Genomic DNA, 19,790 nt, shown 5'->3' with positions numbered 1-19,790 from the left:
GAAATTCCTGACATCAAATTTTGTGGGCAGGATAAATTGGGGCTGGCTTCAAGGCTATTCAACTGCATGAATACCTGGTTTGCTTTTAACCCTGCTTCACTTTTTTGCTGGCCCTGGTCAGGAGTTTTAGAAAAAACAATGCAAAAGGTGAATACGCACATAATTACTAAAAAACTATCCATTTATAATCACAACTACTACGAATAACTAAAACAAAAAAGACGCTAAAAATACTCACATAACTGATTAAACATGTCAGCAAGTCTAGCCTCAACGTTTTTAAATGTTACCATTTTCAAGCCATTTTCCAGAAGTCTTTTGAAAGGGAATGAATCACAGGTGCTGAGTTTTTTTCACTCTGTACTGTGTGGGTGGAAATGGAAGAGGATGTGGTGCATATCCTGGGAATGCCACAATTTTCCACACAACATTCCCCTCATATCTGATGCATTTATTGGGCTTGGAATACATTAGTGGACCTGAGACTAGGTGTGTAGCAGAACAAAAGGCACGCAAAAGTTAATCTGGAGGCCAACTGATCACCACAAAAAAGGGCACATCCATGAAAATAAACCTTTGGCTGGCTCCTGATAGAAAATAATTCCTCATGTTTGATGGGCTCCAACACAAACAGAGACGTGTAATGGACACTCTTGATCATTAAAGTATATCAAAGATATTATCAGAATGTGGCTCCGCATTTAAATATTTTTGTGGTGAACATGTAACTGAAGCAAAACACTGACAGAGCCATTAATCTTTTAAACTGCTGACATCCAACCAGTGTAAAAGAGAAACAATTCAATTTGTCTTTGCCTTGCAACAAAAGAATATTATTAAAACAAAAAACATTCTGAGGCCTTCTCTGTCTGTGGATGAAAAAAACATCTATTCAAAGATCCTTGTGAGTTTCATGTTACAAAGAAAATCACATATGAATGTTTTCATGTGTCCAAGAGAGGCACATCAGCCAGTGAAACCATTCCAAAGGGTGCTTTTGAAAAATAAATGTTGAAGTTGCACTAGAAAAGAGAAGAAGCCTGAGAAGCTTCGTGCTCACAGAAGATGCCCCAACCCCCGCACCCCCGTACACTCACATTCCACATGCACCAATTTGCTTTCCCTCATGCCACAAATGATAGTCCTGGGGCATCATTTGCCACATACTGTAGGTCGCTTTGCCACATAGGTTGCTTGTCACTCTCATTTACTCTCTTTTAAAGATACTGTGAAATTAGGATTTTTTTTTTTTCATGATGAACGCCATTCTCAAATGATTAGGATAATTTCAGTCATTTATAAATGACTATGTGTTTTGTATGTGCAGTGTCCATCCTTGTACTTGTTTGTGTGTTAAACATTGTGTGCTTAACATTTCATATGTGTTTTAGGTTATTCAGGTTATTCTAGTATGTAGTCTTGTGTGTTCCAGTTCACAAATGACAGTACACAATTTAAAGACATTAGTTAGCTTTGCTTTGTGTCATCTGTGTTGCTGGTGTCAGTGTCAGTGTCAGGTTGCATGTTTTGCACCAAAATATTGTTGTCCTTCCACCTCCGAAATAGGCTACATACAAAAATGCTGCTTTATTCACAGCACTTCCACAATATAGCATAAGTGGGCAGAAATGCAAATGGCGCGCAAGCACTAGAGGTCAAGCAGAAAAGAACTGCTCTCCTTCTACTCCTAAAATAATGAAGACCTAAGAAAGGAACAGTGCTCCCCTCATGCATGCTTCACTCAGCTCCAAGTGAAAGTGCATAAGTGGTGCTGCAGTACAGTATGTACTGTAATGCCTTGATCTCACCTCTTCTGCGCTCCCAACGTTTAGATTCCTGTCTAGTTAACCATCTGTGTTGTGTGTGTATATATAGCATATCTGTGGTCTTTGCTATACTGATCTGCCTGTACTCATTTGAACCAGTGGGAAAGGAATGGTAAACACTTTCATGGCTCCAGACACAAACAATTTACATGCAGTAAACACAAACACACACACACACACACACACACACACACACACACACACACACACACACACACACACACACAGCCTGTGACGCAAGTAGAGTTTGTGGAAGTCACCGTGTCTCTCCAGTTCACCTCTGGTTTCCAGGGACGCAGCTTGTGACTGTTCAAGTGCATCCAAGCAGCGCATCTGGGTTGCGTTGAGGTGCTTGTGCTTCAGTAAAGTTTTATGGAACTCTAGATGGGTTCACGATGTATTTACAATCTGAAAGATTGAATCCAAAAACAAGTTACACTTCCTTGCCATACTTTGATATGCGTACTTCAAAGCGTGAAATAACAGAAAAGGGGGAAATTCCATGAGGGTTGGACGGAACATTGTTTTTAGTTGCAGATGTTTAGATCATTTTCCAGAATTGCTCAATCCAGGAAATGAGGAAAATTGCTGCAGAGCCATACAGTAAAGTTGAAGCCCTTGCTCCAAGGTACAAAGGCTTCTGAAAACAGAGGGGTCATCGTGCGCCAACCTGAAGGGAATATTAGCACAACATGAAAACCACTTCTCCTAGGTCGTGGTGAGAGCAAAGCAGACCTCCCAGCTTCAATCAGGAAATGTGGTTTTGGAAAAAAAAAAGAACAAGATGTAGATGGCCACCCTCCCAAGAGCCTGGAACCAGCCGCACCACATGATGAATTCAGATTTTTACAGTTATGAGAACTACATGTGTGATCCAAAATTGCAATGTCCATGTTAGGAATTTGTGTCAGATACTACCTGTTCTCTCTCTTTCTCTCTCTCTCTCTCTCTCTCTCTCTCTCTTCCTCTCTCTCTGTCTGTCTCTTGAGTTTCCTATGAAGATGTTTTTGTTATTACATAACCCCTATATACTGTAAACTGTACTGCCGGTAGATTGAAAAGAATCGTTGAATTTCTTGGTGTTGCAAAACTTCCCGAACAGTCAATAGATTATGTTTCACACTGCATCTAATGAGTGTGACCACAAGGTATAAAGAAACCCCTTAAACAGCAGTTCACTGTTAATGTTTTGCAATGATCATTCCCTTCTCATATTGAGTGGGTGAAGAAATAAGGAGACACAGTTTTGAGATGACTGTACCACAGTCGAAAACCCCTCCAGCAGACTTGGATCACCTCAATGTTCTGAGGTCTGAGGGCTGGCGGCTTTGGCTTTGCTTCACCAAACCTCTCTGGGTCCTCCAGTGCTGATGTAAATTATCTGCAGAGCTTGGACTAGAGCCGGCTCGTCCTAACTCATCTCACGACTCCCACTTCTCCAGTCTCCGTTTACACTTTCAACTACAAAAACTGAACTTCTAGTGCAACATTCCTTTTCTAGTTTGTTGCTTATCATCTCGATCTTTATCCATCTTCTTGTATCCTTCCCTGCAGATGTAGTGGGTTGAATGTTGTGGTGAAAACGTCTCCTGGAGAGGTTAGAGGCCAATGTGGTTTCCTTCCTGTCAAAGTTTTTTTCACTCAAACATCCCTTCCTGCTTTCCCGAACCGTACAAAATCAGACTTACAACATTCAGATGCGTCAAAGGACTAACCAAAAGGGAACATGGGCAGACATCTGACATATCCTCTGCTTTAGTTGACATGGGGCTTTTTTAAAAAAGTACTTGAAGATATTTGAATTCAAAATAGAACAGACAATAAACACATCGTGTGATAATTGCATGCTTAGGCATGACATCACCTCTGGCTAGACTTGTTAGTTGTATCTGTGGGAGTCACCATGATGATAACAATTTGAAGGACCAAACAGGAAGTCCATCAGATTTGTTGTCTGACAGAATGAACTAATGGCATTAGGCTGCACCGGCTGTTTGTCTGGGCATGAGAGGAAGGCTGGGGCTAATGTATTTATGTGCAGGAGAACAACGCAGTTCAGCTGTGTGTGAAGGGCTCGGGACTGTCTGCTTTGCATCATTAGTGAGGACATTTTCCACTGAGTCTGCAGAAGGGTCTGGACCTGGAGGGGCCCCCGGTGTCAGGAGAAACAGCGGTGCCTTTTATCCGCAGGAGAAGGGAGAGGCTGGGCAAATCTGGACCCGAGATCTTGCAGTAATCCAGGCTCCTGGGCCAACATAACTATCCCACTCCCTCTGCTGTGGGAATGCGGTCGGAGCAGAAAAAAGGGCCCACCGCCCCCATCCCCTTTCACCCGCACGCCCACCCACCCCTCTGAAGGAATATGGCTCCACACGACACACTGGGTAGGGCATGAACTGTGCCATGATCTCTCTCTCTCTTTCTCTGTTTGGTGTGTGTGTCTCATCTCTTTCTCTCTCTCTCTCGCTGTCTCTCTCTCTCTCACACTCTCTCTCTCTGTATGTGTGTCCTTGGGTGGGGGCAGTTATTCATTTTGAACAGTTTTTCATACTTTGCCTTTGTCCAAACCATCGCTCCAAAGAATGGCAGAGATAAACAATAGATTTGTTTCGTAATTTTAGCTGTTTGTTAGTATGTGTGTTACCAAAACAACTTCCTATGTTGAGACTGTACTTTTCTCCAAACTCAGCTGTGCAGTCGTCCACACAGAAAACACGGAGGCGATCCAGTTGTGGCCCTCCAGCACAAACCCAAACCCTGTCATTACACAGACAGTCTGAGAGCACTGATCTGTTGACTTCTTTTGGCTGTCAGTTGCTCCCTGTTACCGCTGTCATTTTTCTACATAAACAGACATGCTTTAGCAAAAGAATGCATAAAGCAAGACTTCTCATTTCATTCAAGACAAAACAAGGGCATGCCTACTGTCTTCCAGCAGATTCTGCTGAGTGTGTTTTTAATGACTATTAAAGCCAGAGAGAGTGAAAAGGGCTCGACTCATGGGCTACAGTATGTCGTGAGGGCTGTTGTGAGATCTTGTTAAAACGCCCTTGGTGCGGGGTTCCTTGGCACGGTCACCAACGTGACTCTTTGAGAGGCTGCTCAGAAAAATGTGTACAGTGAGCTCAAAGTCTGCTGAGTTCATGTGATAATTGAATGGGGCTTCCCACAGGAATTTGAAAGGCCAGCCCATGCTGTTTAAACCCAGTGATGTTCTGCAGCATTAAACAACATGCAACTCAAGACAGATAGGAAAGGCTGACTGATAGCCAAATGTTTCTTAATGGGACTGAGATGAACCCACCCCATGCCTGGTCCTGCCACGCTCCTCAGAACCCCCCAGTGACCCCTGATCAGGTCAGCACTGTCCACTCCACTCAGCTGCCTGATCCTATTAATGCTGACTGAGAGGGATGAGCCTGGACACCACACCGCCATTCAGCGCGCCGTCCCCGTGAGGGATCTGTGGCACACGCGCTCAGTCAATGGGGCTTTAGGCTGAGCTGGCGTCCTCATCCTCCGCCCCTGCGCCCCTCCCTCTCTCCCTCGCTCCCTCTCTCCCTCGCTCCCTCGCTCTCTCGCTCCCTCGCTCCTTACTCCACTCTAATCACAGTGTTGTGGTGCTGCCCTGACTCCTCCTCCGGAGGAAACTCTCTTGTTTCTTGTCTTCTCATTCGGCCTTTCTCTCTCCCTCTCCCTCGCTCTATAAAAGAGTGGTGGGCAGACAGGCAGGCAGACAGAAAGGGAAGAGAGCCTGCTGACGCTGGGACTCCATGGAGATGAGCAGGAGAAATACAAGACAGCTTGGGATCAACAGGTGAGTCCCCCCCCCCGCCCCCCTCACACACACACACACACACACACAGTCAGCAGCTCAGTGCACAGCAGGGGGGAGGCAGGAAGACTCCACACATGTCTAGTGTGCTCAGGAGAGGGACTAGCTGTCTGACATGTTTGTTGTGAGTTTGACACAAGCCTAGATAACGTGAGCATTTCCAACACACAGAGAGAGCGTGGAGGGACCAAGATAGCTCAGTGATGGTGAAATGCAACACCAGTGTGGATTAAGGGAAGGGGCGTGTCCCCAGAGCCTGTTGTTGTGGAGACTGTAAAGAGGTCCATTCCACTGGAGCATGTTATGTTCTACAGGGCAGGGTTTTACACAGAATAATCTACAACAATATTACTTCAAACAATTTAATATGTCATAAATGAAAAGGATTTGTTATTTCTTTTGTAAAACTGAGAGAGCTCTAAATGATCATAAAAACAAACACTTTTGTTTATGCAAGATGACTTCTTTGGAATGCTGTTTATGGAAATGACAGTCGGTTATGTTTGTTTACATAACTGACGTCAGCAGCAGCATTTTCTAAATAAAGATGGGGAAAGTAACAGATGAGATTAGAAGTTTCTAGATAATTGGATGAGCTGACGTGCCCCCTGTCAGGCAGCGTAGCTTTGACCCTGGCGGCCCCTCTGTCATGGTAGAGGTTCACACTGGGTGAGGAGAGTCCACTACAGAGGGGATCCTACCCTGGCAAGCCCCATCTCAATATCACCCTGACCACAACAGAGCTGTGGACCACTGACAAAACAGCTCATGTGCCATCAAGAACTTCGGGGGACATTTGTAAATGTCAACAATTGAATGCACAATCAACGTTTGAGTAAACTGGCAGAGGGTTAGATGACAGTTTAATGTATACAACAGGGTTGAAGACGGCATTCAACTCACCATAGACACTTTGTCTCTTGGCAAATGTATCATTTAAAAGTTTTCCATAAAAACCACCCTTACCAACAAACGCTTATCTTAATTGTTGCCAGAGTTGGTTGTGGCTTTGGAGAGCTTAGAAATAAATAAATCTTCTTGAAAGTGATTCTGACATAAACTGTCTTTCCACAAGGGTGCACGCTAGGTTTATATGCATGACTGTCTCTGATGATTGTAATGGTAAGGATCCTGGAAAACATGGGTCATGTGTGTTCAATGATTCAAATACCAGATCTCAGAGCAAAATAAGTGAAGCTACTTCTTCTTTCAATAATATCTCAATAATACACAGTGATTCTAGAAGTGTTTCACACCTGGATGAGGTTTTGAATACGATGTGTGAATACTGTATGTGAATGATGAAAAGTATTACTGCACTATTGTTAGTGCTGTAACTTATTCTAAAAAACAACAACTCTGAACTTGTTTGTTAAAATACAGTGACTTTTTGAAATATCACACCGACATTTAGTGATTTCCCAATCTAGAGCTCCCCTTGAATAGTGTAATGCCATTTCAGATCACAGCAAGAATGTGTTTGATGTCAGCTTTGAAATGAAACTTCTATCACCACCATCTCAATGGAACACTGAGACTATAGACGTGCTTGGGCGTACATGATATGGCCAAGTTGATATGAATTTCCTAGACAGACTAAAAGGTCTCCTGCAGCTGAACCTCTGCAGATTGCTTTAAAGCATTTCTGTGATTACAGAGGAAGTGGTTTCATTCCCCCCTCTTGGCACGGGCCTGATGCCAACCTGGAGGCTAAAAACTAAATGCATAAAGAACTTTCCATCAACTAATGCAGCGGAATGCCTCCATGTCCCTCCGTCCACAGCATTCCCCATCAGGCCTCGCTCGCTCAACCCCTGATTTACCAGATGACTGCTGTTAATAACGCCGGCCTGCGTTGTTATTATCGCCATGGTGACGGCTGATTGATTCCATAAGTTGGTCGGTGAGAGTCAGGGGAGTGGAGGGGATGCCAGGCCCAGTCAGGAAGCGGCCTCTCCTCTCTCCTCTACGGGGTCAGGCACCAGCTCTCACTCAGCCACATTAAAGGACCCTCGGAGCTCAACTGTCAATCAACCCGATTACATTCACAGAAAGATCAATAGCACAAGTTTGAAAAGCAGGATTTGTACCTAATCAATTCCATGTGCTCCACTCTAAAACATTTCTTTATGAAGTGTTATACATTCTTTCATAATTGATAGCATATCTGTGTACAGTATAAGATCTAAAATAATAATCACTGGATTATGACAGAAACTGACTAGTCATTCTTCATTGCAATTCAAAGACTCAAAGGCTTCTTGTTTAAAGCAAGTCAGATTTGCTGGTTTGGCTGGTTAAAAGCTGAATAAGTGATAGTGAGTGGGTTATTATATACTGGGCTATGAGCGTTGTGGTGAATTCATGAGCTCCACATGTGTGTAGACATGAAGAGACACGGCCTGAAGGCGCTCCGTAGTGAGACGCGGACTTGGCAGCGGCCCTTTATGATTATGGCCATGTGGGCGACACACTGGTGACGGAGCGGCTGGATCTGGACGGAGCGCTGGTGGTAAAGACAGGCCGTTGGTCTGGGTGTAAACCTTCAGCCGCAAAGTGACCCCTGTAACCCAAGGCACCGTGAGCTGGGGCCAAACTCTAGGTTCACGTGCAGTTGACCTGCTGTTGTTGTGTGCTGTCTGAGGTTTCATGCTAGTTTGGAGCTCCAGACACCTCCCTCTAAGTGCTCTCCAGCCACAGCTTTGATGTTTTTCTTTTTTTTTGCTTGTGTGTGAAAGTGTGGGAAGTTCAAGCCTTTGCTTCCTTTTTTAACCCCACTAACACTCGCACTATATATAGGAGCAACAGACTGATGCATTACTGCAGCACTGGCAAGTCTCTTTGTGTGCTCTCTAATGGACTCAGCCAGTAGGATGTGTTTGAATGGAGGTGTTTGTGTTAACAGACCTGTCTGCTGTAGGATGATTGGCGGGTTCCTGTCCTGACACTGGGAGCAGAATGCCTGGCGTTCCCTGTGGGGCTTCACCTCACCATGCTGTGGCCGTCAACTGCTGCCTCCTCTTCCTCCTCCTCTTCCTCCTCCAGGCTGCACTGGGGCAGAAGCCGGCCAAGCTGCCCCTGGTGGAGCGCAAGCCCTTCGTGGCGGCCTGGAACGCCCCCCTGGACATGTGCACGCTCAAGTACAACATGAGCATCAACCTGGAGCTCTTCCAGATCTCGGGCAGCCCGCGCTCCGTGCACCGGGGGCAGAACGTCACCATCTTCTACGCCAACCGGCTGGGCCACTACCCCTTCTACAACGAGGAGGGCGCGCCCGTCAACGGCGGCCTGCCGCAGAACTGTAGCCTGGAGGCGCACCTGCGCAAGGCCCACCAGGACATCTGCCACTTCATCCCCGCCGAGGACTTCCAGGGCCTGGCCGTCATCGACTGGGAGTACTGGCGGCCGCAGTGGAGCCGCAACTGGCACAAGAAGGACATCTACCGGCAGCGCTCGCGCGAGCTGGTGACGCAGGCCTACGTCAACGTGACGGAGGAGCAGGTGGAGGAGCTGGCGCGCCGCCTCTTCGAGAAAAGCGCCCGGGCCTTCATGAAGAAGACGCTGCAGCTGGGCACCCAGACGCGGCCCAACGGCCTGTGGGGCTACTACCTGTACCCCGACTGCCACAACTACAACGTGCACGAGAACGACTACAGTGGCAGCTGCCCCCTGCTGGAGAGCCTGCGCAACGACGAGCTGGAGTGGCTGTGGAGCAGCAGCACGGCCCTGTTCCCCTCGCTGGCCATCCGCAAGGCCATGGCCGACAGCGCGCGCAACATGCACTTCTCCCAGAACCGCGTGTTGGAGTCGCTGCGCCTGGGGGCGCTCTCCTCGCTGCCCTACGAGCTGCCCACCTACGTGTACACGCGGCTGGGCTACAGGGACGAGGCCATGGCCTTCCTCACCCAGGTACAGCACGCCTCAGAGAGGAGTCAGAGCAGGGCAGAAACGCTCGCATTCAGTAGATTTAAATGGGAGGACATTGCATTGAACTCATAAATTGAAGTCATAAATGAGATTGTGCTTCTACTTCCTGATAATTACAACTCAGTCTTGCAATATTCTGCAACAGTCCTGCAATATTTTCCACCATATTCAGATTGTATTTATTTTCCAGATATCCATATTTACGTGTGCATTACTGTTGAAAATCAAATGTGAACTGTTTGTGTGTTTACAGAAAGACCTAATTCACACCATTGGGGAGAGTGCAGCCCTCGGTGCTGCAGGTTTTGTGATCTGGGGAGATCTGAACCTCACCTCATCAAGGGTATGTCCCATAGATCTCATTCCTTACCAGAACCATGCAGTTCCTGCCCTAGACAGCCACACATTCTTCAGTGCTGTTTGATGACCGGTGTGTGTGTGTGTGTGTGTGTGTGTCCCTCTCTCTCCCCCTCAGCTCAACTGCTCTAAGGTGCGGGCCTTCATGAACTACCGCCTGGGCCAGTACATCACCAACGTGACGCGGGCGGCCGAGGTGTGCAGCGAGTACCTGTGCCAGTCCAACGGGCGCTGCGTGCGCAAGGACCCCCGAGCGCTGCACTACCTGCACCTGAGCAAGCCCAGCTACCGCATCACGTCCCTGCGCAACGGCTCCTTCAGCGTCACCGGCCAGCACTCCCCGCACGACTACCGCGCGCTCACTGACCGCTTCCAGTGCCACTGCTACCAGGGCTACGCAGGAGAGCGCTGTGACAGCCTGGACAGAGACAAAGACAAAGAGAGGGAGAAGGAGGAGGAGGAGAAGGAGGAGAGTGGATGGGAAACAGAGACAGAGACAACAACAGAGACAGCGATAGAGACAGAGACAGAGACAGAGACAGAGAAAGAGGAGGAGAAAGAGAAAGAGAAAGAAAAAGAGGAAGACAAAGGGAAGGAGGAGGAAGAACAAACAGGGGAGGAGACGAAGGAGGAGGACAAGACGGAGGAGAGGACAGAGAGTGCTGCCCCACAGACCTCCCACACCTTTGGCCTCCTTCTCCTGCTCCTCGTGCTCCACTCGTGTGTCTGAGCTCCAGCTTCTTGTGTTGTGTTTCAGACATGGTGTAGGAGAGCTAAACTGAGTAGGATTAGCTGCCCTTTAGGATGGACATTCCCACTCTCTGCAGATGGCACATGAGATGACTTATGTTTGTATCGAGTAACTTCAGGGTATGTTAGTGCATAATTGTGAGTGTATCTGTAGGCAAAATGATGTATATGTTGCGAATGAGTTCATGTAAAGCCACAATTGTACAACTGTATCATGTGTTTGCACCTACACATACCTCAGATACAGTACGTCCCAAAGATGCTATCAGTGCTGGCAGAAGTGAAGGTCTACTTCCATACTTCCATGCATCTTGTTTCCAAGGAGACGATTCCTGTCCTACAGCTATGCACTTCAGTATCATTGATTAAAGTGACCTCAGATTCCTTTCTTGGGGGAACTGGGCGGAGAACTGGAAGGACTTGACCGCTGCATTCTTGAGAGGCACACAGACGTCTCTTCCTCGGTAGCACAGAGTTTGCCTTTGTGGTGTTCTTGAATGTCCTGCTCACTGTGATGGTCATCTAAACTCATATTTAGGTACAAGAGGGACAGACAGACTGACCGCACTAACATTGTGACAACATCACACAGTAGTCCAGTGCGGAGGATGGTCCTGGTTGTAGCTTTTGACGGTTAAATACTTTAAGGCTAGACAAGACTATTTCTGGATTGGTGTGATTATGCCATTTAGTCATAGACAGACCTGATGGCCACTGCCATGACAAAGCTTGCTTTTAGAGGGGGAGGGGGAGTTGAGTGTCACATACAGCACATCCACAACACATGTAGATGAAGGTTAGTGTACTGAATATATCATCACAATCGCTTTATTTCAGGAAGCCTCTGAAGTCTTACAATACCATCACACTTGATTGTACAGTACTTCTCTAACTCTTTGTTAAAGAAAGACATTGAATGTAACCAGACCATCAAACTTCACAGCCTATTTTCAGCAATAAGCTTCATTAATGTTACTTTGTTGCATCATCAAACATCTTTTTTTAATGTCTAGGATCAAACAAATAATCATCATTATATTTTTCATTTATAGATGAGTCCAAATATGAACATACTGTGTTATCGTTATTACAGCCAAAGTGTGCACATAAATAATGCCAATGAATAAAACCTGGTACTGCCTTGCTGCATTCTCAGCCAGTGGACACCGAGGTTCAGTTCATACTTCTGTGGAGTATTTGTAATTAGGCAAGGGTACAGAACTTGCCTGATTCATTCATCTCAACATTAGTGATTATTTTGTACCGTTTATACAAACCTGTTTATGCATAGATGCAGTATCCAATACCAAATACACTATGACGACAATGCAATGTGTGATAAATGTTGCTTGAATGTTGATGCACTGCAAATAAATGGTGGTAATCGTTGTTTTGCGTCAACTTGGATTTTGTTTTAATCATATAAATCCACATACAGCCATTTTAGATGGATGCACTCAGTCGATACATGCACATCTGTGTGACCAGGCAATAAAAGAAAGATTGCTGTGCGTAATTGCATTTCCTTATTTTTCGATAATTTAGCAGCAATAATTAGATGTGACAGGCATCAAGAAATACTTCACTTAATACAAAAGGTAAAAAATAGTAAGTGAATTGTATGCTAACACTTTACACAGTCCATTGACTAGGGACCAGTTCTTGGAAGTGAGAGTAGTTAATCTTGTTTTATATGGAACTGGCGGTCTCCCCTTGGACTCTCACTTCTTTTTTTTCAAACTCTAACTAGTTCAGGTCAATGACCATGCTCAAATACATGCTAGTCCAAAGGGGAATTTGCTGGCCAGTGAGTTCACATCCTCCACTGGAGAGACCTCAAGTAAGCGTTGTTGAGGTAAGATTAAAATACTGAAACTGGCAAAGACAAGTGAAACATGTACTATATAGCACAAGATTTAAATTATATGTATTAGATACTGTATAACATGCCATTTGAAACTCATTTCAATGTTCAGTGCCGTCTGTTAATGCATAGTCCATAACAATGAAACCAGAAAGCATGACTAGCAGTGTTTCATTATGTTGTATGTGTGGACATGTTTGTGCTGAAGTAATACTAATGTTATTCATAATAACACTGCACAAGCTATTATGGTCTGTTCCCCTGTAGCATACTCCAGAGTCTCTCTGTCATATCTCCCATAGGAGGAAAGCACGTACTGTAGCCAGCTCCATCTGAGAGTAAGCATGTGGCGGCTGCAGCTGCTCCCCACAGCCCTGTGTGTCCTGGTGAACCTGAGGCCTGCACTCACTCTGCCACCTACAGCGGCACCTCTGGTCCCAGACCAGCCTTTTGTGGTGATATGGAATGCGCCCACTCACAAATGCAAACAGTCTGCCACCCCTCTAGACATGTCAGCAATGCAGGCAGACACCACGCCAGCTGCGGTGCCTAATCAGTTCCTGACGCTGTTTTACAAGAACCGCGTGGGGCTGTACCCGCACACAGACCTGAGGAGCTCACGGCAGCACAATGGAGGCTTTCCTCAAAGGGGCAACCTGACAGCTCACTTAGAGAAGGCGCGAGCAGACATCACCAAACACATTCCTGAGCTGTCACCTGGCCTGGCGGTGATTGACTGGGAGGAGTGGCTACCTCTTTTTGACAGAAATCTAGACGCAAAGGAATTCTACCGCAACCTCTCCTTTAATTACACAGTCAACTTGAACCCCTCGCTTACCCCAGATCAAGTTGTTCTAGAAGCAAAACAACAGTTCCAGAAGGCAGCCAGGGGTTACATGGAAGAAACTCTGAGTCTTGGTGTCAAGGAGCGGCCATTATACAGGTGGGGATTTTATCTGTTTCCTGATTGCTACAACTATAACGCATCAGAGGCAGGCTACACAGGGAAGTGCTCCGACAGCACAACGCAGCTCAACGACGAGCTCCTGTGGCTGTGGAACAGCAGCACTGCCCTCCTCCCCTCCGCCTACCTGTGGTCAGCCCTCAGCGGAGACCGCAAGGCCGCCCAGTTTGTCCGTAACCAGGTGCAGGAGGCCATGCGGGTGTCGGCTCTGCCCGGGCGTCCACACACAGCGCCCGTCTACGTCTACTCTCGGCCCGTCTTCGGGGATCAGAACAACCTCTACCTCAGCGAGGTGAGGAGACAGTCCACATTCAGCACATGTGACATGCTCTGACTGTGTGCGTATACCATAAATGAGGAATGGGAAATGAGTGTCCTGCTATTGCTTGTGTTTGTGGTGTGTTCCAGGCTGATCTGATGAGGAGCGTTGGGGAGAGTGCAGCTCTTGGAGCATCAGGAGTGGTGCTATGGGGTGCCAGTGTGGACTTCGCCAGCAAGGTCACTCTAAAGACTGTGATGAATGCACACAAGCTAATGCTTCTGAATATCCTCTTTCATGTCTCAACTCTGCCCCCTACAGGCGGCGTGTGAGGCCCTGTCTCTGTACCTGAGTGGCACACTGAACCCGTACATCGCCAACGTGACTGGCGCGGCCAGACTGTGCAGCGCCATGCTCTGTGAGGGCAAAGGCCGCTGTGTGCGGAAGGACTACGACTCAGACGACTACCTGCACCTGGACCCCCAGAGCTTCCGCATCGAGAAGAGGGACGGCCGATACCAGAGCGCTGGCGTACCTGCCCTCAGCGAGCTCACGGCCTTGGCCGACAAGTTCACCTGTCAGTGTTACGCAGGCCAGCAGTGCTCAGATCAGACGGCCTTCCACATCCCCGACACTGAGCTGCTCTTTCAGGTGTAGTCTACCTCACAGAGCAACGCTACCAAGCAACAGTCCTGACCTGGAGAATACCTGTGTGTGGATTTGTCATCAACATACTGTATGCTGTTTACATTTTCCATACATAAAAGTTTATCAATCTTGATGTGCTTTCCTGTCAATCTGTTTCTAGTGTTAGATGCTCAGGAAAAGCAATATCTGCTCATATGAAGCTCACAAGGGCACAAGAGAGAATGTGGTTTATTGTAGATACATTATTGAGAGTATGAAATTTAATTATTGCAAGGGTATTTCTCAAATGGTTTGTTTTTGTGGTTAGATGCAGGAGGGTGTGCTCCCCTTTTCCCTTCTTGCTGAGCCTCCCTGTGGAGACATCGCGCAGAAAAACAATCTCAGGCTGACGCTTCTTTGTGCTGCTGGTCAACACTGCAGAAAAAAATCCTGGAATGATCCGCCATATTAGTTCATTACACCCTGAACTTGTTTACAACCACATGCTGTCCTTTTTCACCACTGTTATGGCACCACTGCTCAGCCTCATCACTACAATATTTCACAAGTGTGCATATACTGTGAAGACAACATTTCATTTCAAATGAACTCTTTGTAATAAAAGACAGTTGAAAAGAGACATACTTATTTATGATTAATTGTATTGCATATGGGGCCTAGATGCATGTGCTTGACATAAGACTAGAATGTTTGGGAAAGTGTCTTTGTTACATACTGGCGCATAGCAAACCAGGTTCTCTCCTGGTGACAGGGTCTTAATAGGCTGAGAAATGACATGATATCCGTGTCTCACCTTTTCTCTGTGAGAAGCCATCATGGAGCCCTCTAGTGCTGGACGAGGGATCTCAAGGGAGCTGTGTCCTGTTCTCTTGTCTCTTGAGGCCGCCTGCTGTCCTGCCACTTCTCTTGCACAGACTGCAGTCCCTATGCTGTGAAAGTAATTATGGATGTCTGACATTGACCCTTATAGAGATCATGAGATATGAGAATAACACCCACATTAACACAGAGAGATACGGTATATGCAAAAGTATAATGAAGTACTGTATGACACAAGTATGAGGGGGCTCTTTTAATAAAAAAAAAAGAATGAGGGGTATTTTTAATCAAGGTTGTTAACATGAAATACAGTGGCCTCCGGTGGTTGTATTGTTCAGTGTACATTTTATTAGCAGCTCTATAACATGCACTCAAATGCACAAGAAGACCCTACAAACAATTAAATATATGAAACAGTAATTTGCAACTTGACATAAAACATTTTTGCAACATTCCAGTTGTGGTTGGCAAACCCCACTATACATCTGAAAACACACCAGTACATTCTGTTGAAGAAATACTGTATTATGGGAGTGCAGATTACAAAAAGCATGACTCATCACAGGATTCATCTGAGTGCCATCCACATCGGAGTTATATTTAGTTTACAAGATTGTCTAGGGGTGCCAATTATTGTGGGACATGTGTTTTTGCTTATAATAATAATTCTTTATGAGGTATTTTTCTCCAGACTATGTATACCATCTTCACTCTTCTGCCAGAGCTTTAGGTTTATGGCGCTCACATTATCCTACAGTACCACTTCCCCTGTCACCAATTGTCCTTTGCCTCAGCTGGGAGCACAATGAAGGGTGTTACACCCAGCCAGCAGGCCCACGCCTTGGTAAATATGTTCTGTTGTGCATCCTGATTCGGAACCTGATCTCATCAGCCAGATTGACAGCAAAATAGTCATTTGGACTACAGTATATCAGAATAAATGTTGTGATTTACTTCAGTCATAGAGAGCTGGTAGCTTCACTCGTAATTTGTTCTGGAACTGAAATGTTTGCTGCATCTGACATCAGTCACCGGCTCAGACATCTACATGTAGATCAAGTATCTTACGTAAGCTATTGATTGGTCACTACCTACAGTATAGGTTATTCAGGTTGGATCATTTTGTCAATTTGTTACAAAGCAGCACCCTGCTCTTCAATCCAGAGCTAACATAGCTCTCACACAACCTAGAACAACACAGTCAAATCACTTCACTTTCACGTCGGCCTTGGTCATGACCATCACCTCTATATCACTTTCAACACAGAACAGCAAACTTAAAAGAGGACTAATAGCTTCTTATCCACATGTTCCAGCAGACCTCTAGATTACTGTATAAACAGTCACTTGTCTGCAATGTGTTTATTATTGCTACAACCTTTAACAACCTTTAACAACTTGCTACACCAGGTGTTGCGCTGTTATCCGCCAATAGATACACGTTGTCAAATAAAAATGTCTTCATAATATAACTATTGTTTTTCTCTCACATGGATATATCTGCCATCTTCGGGAACTCACTGTTCTAGAGATAACACAGAGCTGCCATGACAGGTGTTGCTCTCAAAAGCGTTTTTATCAGATATTTACCTTGCGCAAGGAAAACAAATGGGAACAAAGGGAACAAGTATCCCATTGTGTCACGTTGCTCTTCAGAAGTGTTTGGCATTTTGATAGAAACCCTAAATGTTCATTATCACAAAGAAAATCAAACAACGGTGAGATAACTCAGCTCCTTTTAGAATGTATAAAAGAGCAAAGATTTCACAATGATGTTGTGCAACTCCTGCAGGTAAGGTCCAGTCTTGCTTTCTGATCACACAATGTATATATCATTTTCTTTCAACAAAGGGAGATCAATACATATCACGTTTTTAAATGATTTCACAAAATCTGTACTTTTTTTTAAAGGTGTTCTCAAGACAAGAAAACTGCACCTCACCTTTTCTCTGTAAGAAGCCATCATGGAGCACAGACGAGGGATCTCCAGGGTGCTGTTTCCTGTTCTCTTGTCTCTTGTGGCCGCCTGCTGTCCTGCCTCTTCTCTTCCACAGACCGCAGCCCCTACAGTAGACGGGAAGCCCTTCATGGTGATCTGGAATGGGCCTCTCAACCACTGCACACAGGACAAGGTCCCTTTAGATATGTCAGCCTTTCAAGCAGTGACTACACCAGCTCTAGTTAAAGATCAGTTCCTCAGCCTGTTCTACAGAGACCACATGGGCTTGTGTCCTTACACAGATGACAAAACAGGGAAAGAGGTTAATGGGGGGATTCCACAAAAGGGTGACCTGGCAGCTTCCCTGGCCAAGTCCAGGGCAGAAGTGTCCGAGTATATCCCAGAGTCATCACCTGGTCTTGGAGTCATTGATTGGGAGGACTGGAGACCTACTTATGAGAGAAACTGGGATTCCAAATCGATTTACGAAAAATTGTCAATAGCTTATGCCCAACAACAAGATCCCTATCTCACTTCAGCACAAGCAAAACTTGAAGCCAAGGAACAGTTTGATAGAGCAGCCAGAGATTTTATGGAGGGCACATTAAACGCAGCCATTAGCGAGAGACCAGAGTACCTCTGGGGCTTCTACCTGTTCCCAGAATGCTACAACTACGGCTACAGCGAGCCAGGCTACACCGGCAAGTGTAAAGAGGTGGTACAGCAGCGTAACGATGAGCTCCTGTGGCTGTGGGAGACCAGCACGGCCCTCTACCCCTCAGCCTACCTGCCCGCGGCCCTCAAAGGAAGCCACAACGCTGCCCTGTATGTCCGTAACCAGGTGCAGGAGGCCATGCGGGTGTCGGCTCTGCCCAAGCGGCCCTACACCACACCGGTCTACCTCTACTCTCGGCTCCTGTTCAGTAACCAAAACCAGGTCTTCCTGGCGGAGGTGAGAGCCCTTCTGAGCAGTAATATGAATACGTTCTAGTTCCTCATGAAAGGCTTGCTAATGGTGTTGTGTACTGTACATGCCTCTCTCAGATAGACCTGGTGAGGAGCATCGGTGAGAGTGCAGCTCTTGGGGCCTCTGGAGCAGTGATGTGGGGGGCCAGCGCTGACTACCCCAACCAGGTAATACGGAGTCAAATGAGAATGCAGTAGAATCACACCTGTCAGGAGAGAGTGTAAACACAATAGGGATTTTAATTTGATGTGTTTCTGCACATAGCAGTTAACATGTGAGTTCATATACTTCAATAACAACCACAAATTATATGAAAATGACATCAAAGGAATCTGTCGGCTCAATAGATGAAAGATCTTATCTTTCCTCTAATTAGTAGCACAGCACTTTAACTGTCTGTGGGGTTCAGGTTTAATTCTCAGCATGTATGACAGGTAGTATGAGGGAAACTAATTTATGAGGCAATTTGTTGCTTGCTGTCTAATTCCAAATATTTGTCTGAACACGTTTATGAGTAATCATTAGAACCTGCTCTTCTGGTGCACCCCCGCTGCAGGCTTCCTGTGATAATCTGTCAGACTACCTGCTCTCCACCTTTAACCCGTACGTCGCCAACGTCACCGCCGCCACACAGATCTGCAGCAACTTCCTGTGCCAAGGCAACGGCCGCTGCGTCCGTAGGGACTACAACACGGACACCTACCTGCACCTGAACCCCCAGCACTTCCAGATCCAGCGCTCGGTGGGGAGCTACGTGGTGACGGGGGTGCCCTCTATGCAGGACTTCCTAGACATGTACGAGCACTTCACATGCCAGTGCTATGCAGGGAGGAGCTGCTCAGCCTCCATTCCCTCTCAGCCCCCCCAGAGCCCTCTGGTTATACACGTTTAATCTGATGCACACTGGACTCAGGGCATGTGATCACCCAAGAGTCTAGTCCTTGGTCAGAGGGGTGAGCATGAGTCTACAGTATAGGAAATGACAAAAGCTTATGTGATCTATATGTAGGTTCATTCATGAGCAATAAATGAAATTGCAATGGATTCATTTCTGTGATCTTAACAATTGCCCTCCATACAAAACGCATGATGCTAGAGGCATAGGATCGGCAAAGACTAAACCACTGATGTAATTCCATAATTAAAATGTTTGAATCAATATGTAAAAATGATATTACATTTTCACAAGAAAATGTCAAGTGTTGAATTCACTAATAGTAACCACATGGAGCAAGCATGGGAATTAAAGTAACACATCACAAAACAAAAGAAATAAGAAGAATATGCATACAACATAGTTGAATAGAGGTCTCTCGGTTGTCATCACAACATCATCATACTGACAGTCTCTCAATATCACTTCAATATCACTTTTTCTGCATGGCCAGATGGCAAATGTTCATCAGAGGATCGCAGTTGGTGACAGGGCTTTTTTGTTGTTGTTGCTGCCTGTTTACCTTTAAATTGGCCAATTTAATTCATTTAAATAAGTCATTTAATTAAGTCAGATGAATTTGCTGCCTAGTCTCTTTAGCTCTTTATAACACTAAGGAACCATTTAGAATGAGTTTAACAAAATCAAGGCAGACTTAAAAACTGAACAAATGCAATACAAGTACTAGTTTGCTTTTTCAA

The 19,790-nt window shown here is 45.8% G+C and overlaps 3 protein-coding genes across 4 annotated transcripts; all 3 read left to right on the top strand.

The window, feature by feature from the left end:
• The first annotated feature begins 5,544 nt into the window (after nt 1–5,544).
• On the top strand, nt 5,545–12,084 carry hyal4 (hyaluronidase 4). Of its 2 annotated transcripts, none has more exons than XM_062548235.1 (4): nt 5,545–5,643; nt 8,582–9,570; nt 9,842–9,931; nt 10,064–12,084. In XM_062548235.1, the coding sequence occupies exons 2-4, from the start codon at nt 8,620–8,622 to the stop codon at nt 10,673–10,675; spliced, it is 1,653 nt and encodes a 550-aa protein (XP_062404219.1). In that variant the 5' UTR covers nt 5,545–5,643; nt 8,582–8,619; the 3' UTR covers nt 10,676–12,084. The 2 variants fall into 2 exon arrangements, with proteins under 2 accessions (XP_062404219.1, XP_062404218.1); XM_062548234.1 differs by having other exon boundaries at nt 5,552–5,643; nt 8,567–9,570.
• Nucleotides 12,085–12,491: 407 nt separating this feature from the next.
• On the top strand, nt 12,492–14,563 carry LOC134094648 (hyaluronidase-5-like). Its single transcript, XM_062548256.1, has 4 exons — nt 12,492–12,550; nt 12,862–13,815; nt 13,932–14,021; nt 14,104–14,563. Exons 2-4 carry the CDS (start codon nt 12,904–12,906, stop codon nt 14,437–14,439), a joined length of 1,338 nt encoding a protein of 445 aa, XP_062404240.1. The 5' UTR covers nt 12,492–12,550; nt 12,862–12,903; the 3' UTR covers nt 14,440–14,563.
• Nucleotides 14,564–16,054: 1,491 nt separating this feature from the next.
• On the top strand, nt 16,055–19,047 carry LOC134094358 (hyaluronidase PH-20-like). Its single transcript, XM_062547854.1, has 4 exons — nt 16,055–16,093; nt 17,304–18,140; nt 18,233–18,322; nt 18,712–19,047. The coding sequence occupies exons 1-4, from the start codon at nt 16,055–16,057 to the stop codon at nt 19,045–19,047; spliced, it is 1,302 nt and encodes a 433-aa protein (XP_062403838.1).
• The last annotated feature ends 743 nt before the right edge of the window (nt 19,048–19,790 follow it).

Source organism: Sardina pilchardus, chromosome 10 (assembly GCF_963854185.1).
Source record: "Sardina pilchardus chromosome 10, fSarPil1.1, whole genome shotgun sequence".
Classification (NCBI taxonomy): Eukaryota; Metazoa; Chordata; class Actinopteri; order Clupeiformes; family Clupeidae; genus Sardina; species Sardina pilchardus.
Note: the sequence above shows the minus strand (reverse complement) of the source record. Positions and strands in the feature narration are given on the sequence as shown.

Coding starts and splice junctions, on each gene's coding strand:
- hyal4 (XM_062548235.1), top strand. CDS start 8,620: ATGCCTGGCGTTCCCTGTGGGGCTTCACCTCACCATGCTGTGGCCGTC. Junction 9,571..9,841: donor CCATGGCCTTCCTCACCCAG/GTACAGCACGCC, acceptor GTGTGTTTACAG/AAAGACCTAATTCACACCAT. Junction 9,932..10,063: donor TGAACCTCACCTCATCAAGG/GTATGTCCCATA, acceptor TCTCCCCCTCAG/CTCAACTGCTCTAAGGTGCG.
- LOC134094648 (XM_062548256.1), top strand. CDS start 12,904: ATGTGGCGGCTGCAGCTGCTCCCCACAGCCCTGTGTGTCCTGGTGAAC. Junction 13,816..13,931: donor ACAACCTCTACCTCAGCGAG/GTGAGGAGACAG, acceptor GGTGTGTTCCAG/GCTGATCTGATGAGGAGCGT. Junction 14,022..14,103: donor GTGTGGACTTCGCCAGCAAG/GTCACTCTAAAG, acceptor TGCCCCCTACAG/GCGGCGTGTGAGGCCCTGTC.
- LOC134094358 (XM_062547854.1), top strand. CDS start 16,055: ATGAAGGGTGTTACACCCAGCCAGCAGGCCCACGCCTTG. Junction 18,141..18,232: donor ACCAGGTCTTCCTGGCGGAG/GTGAGAGCCCTT, acceptor TGCCTCTCTCAG/ATAGACCTGGTGAGGAGCAT. Junction 18,323..18,711: donor GCGCTGACTACCCCAACCAG/GTAATACGGAGT, acceptor CCCCCGCTGCAG/GCTTCCTGTGATAATCTGTC.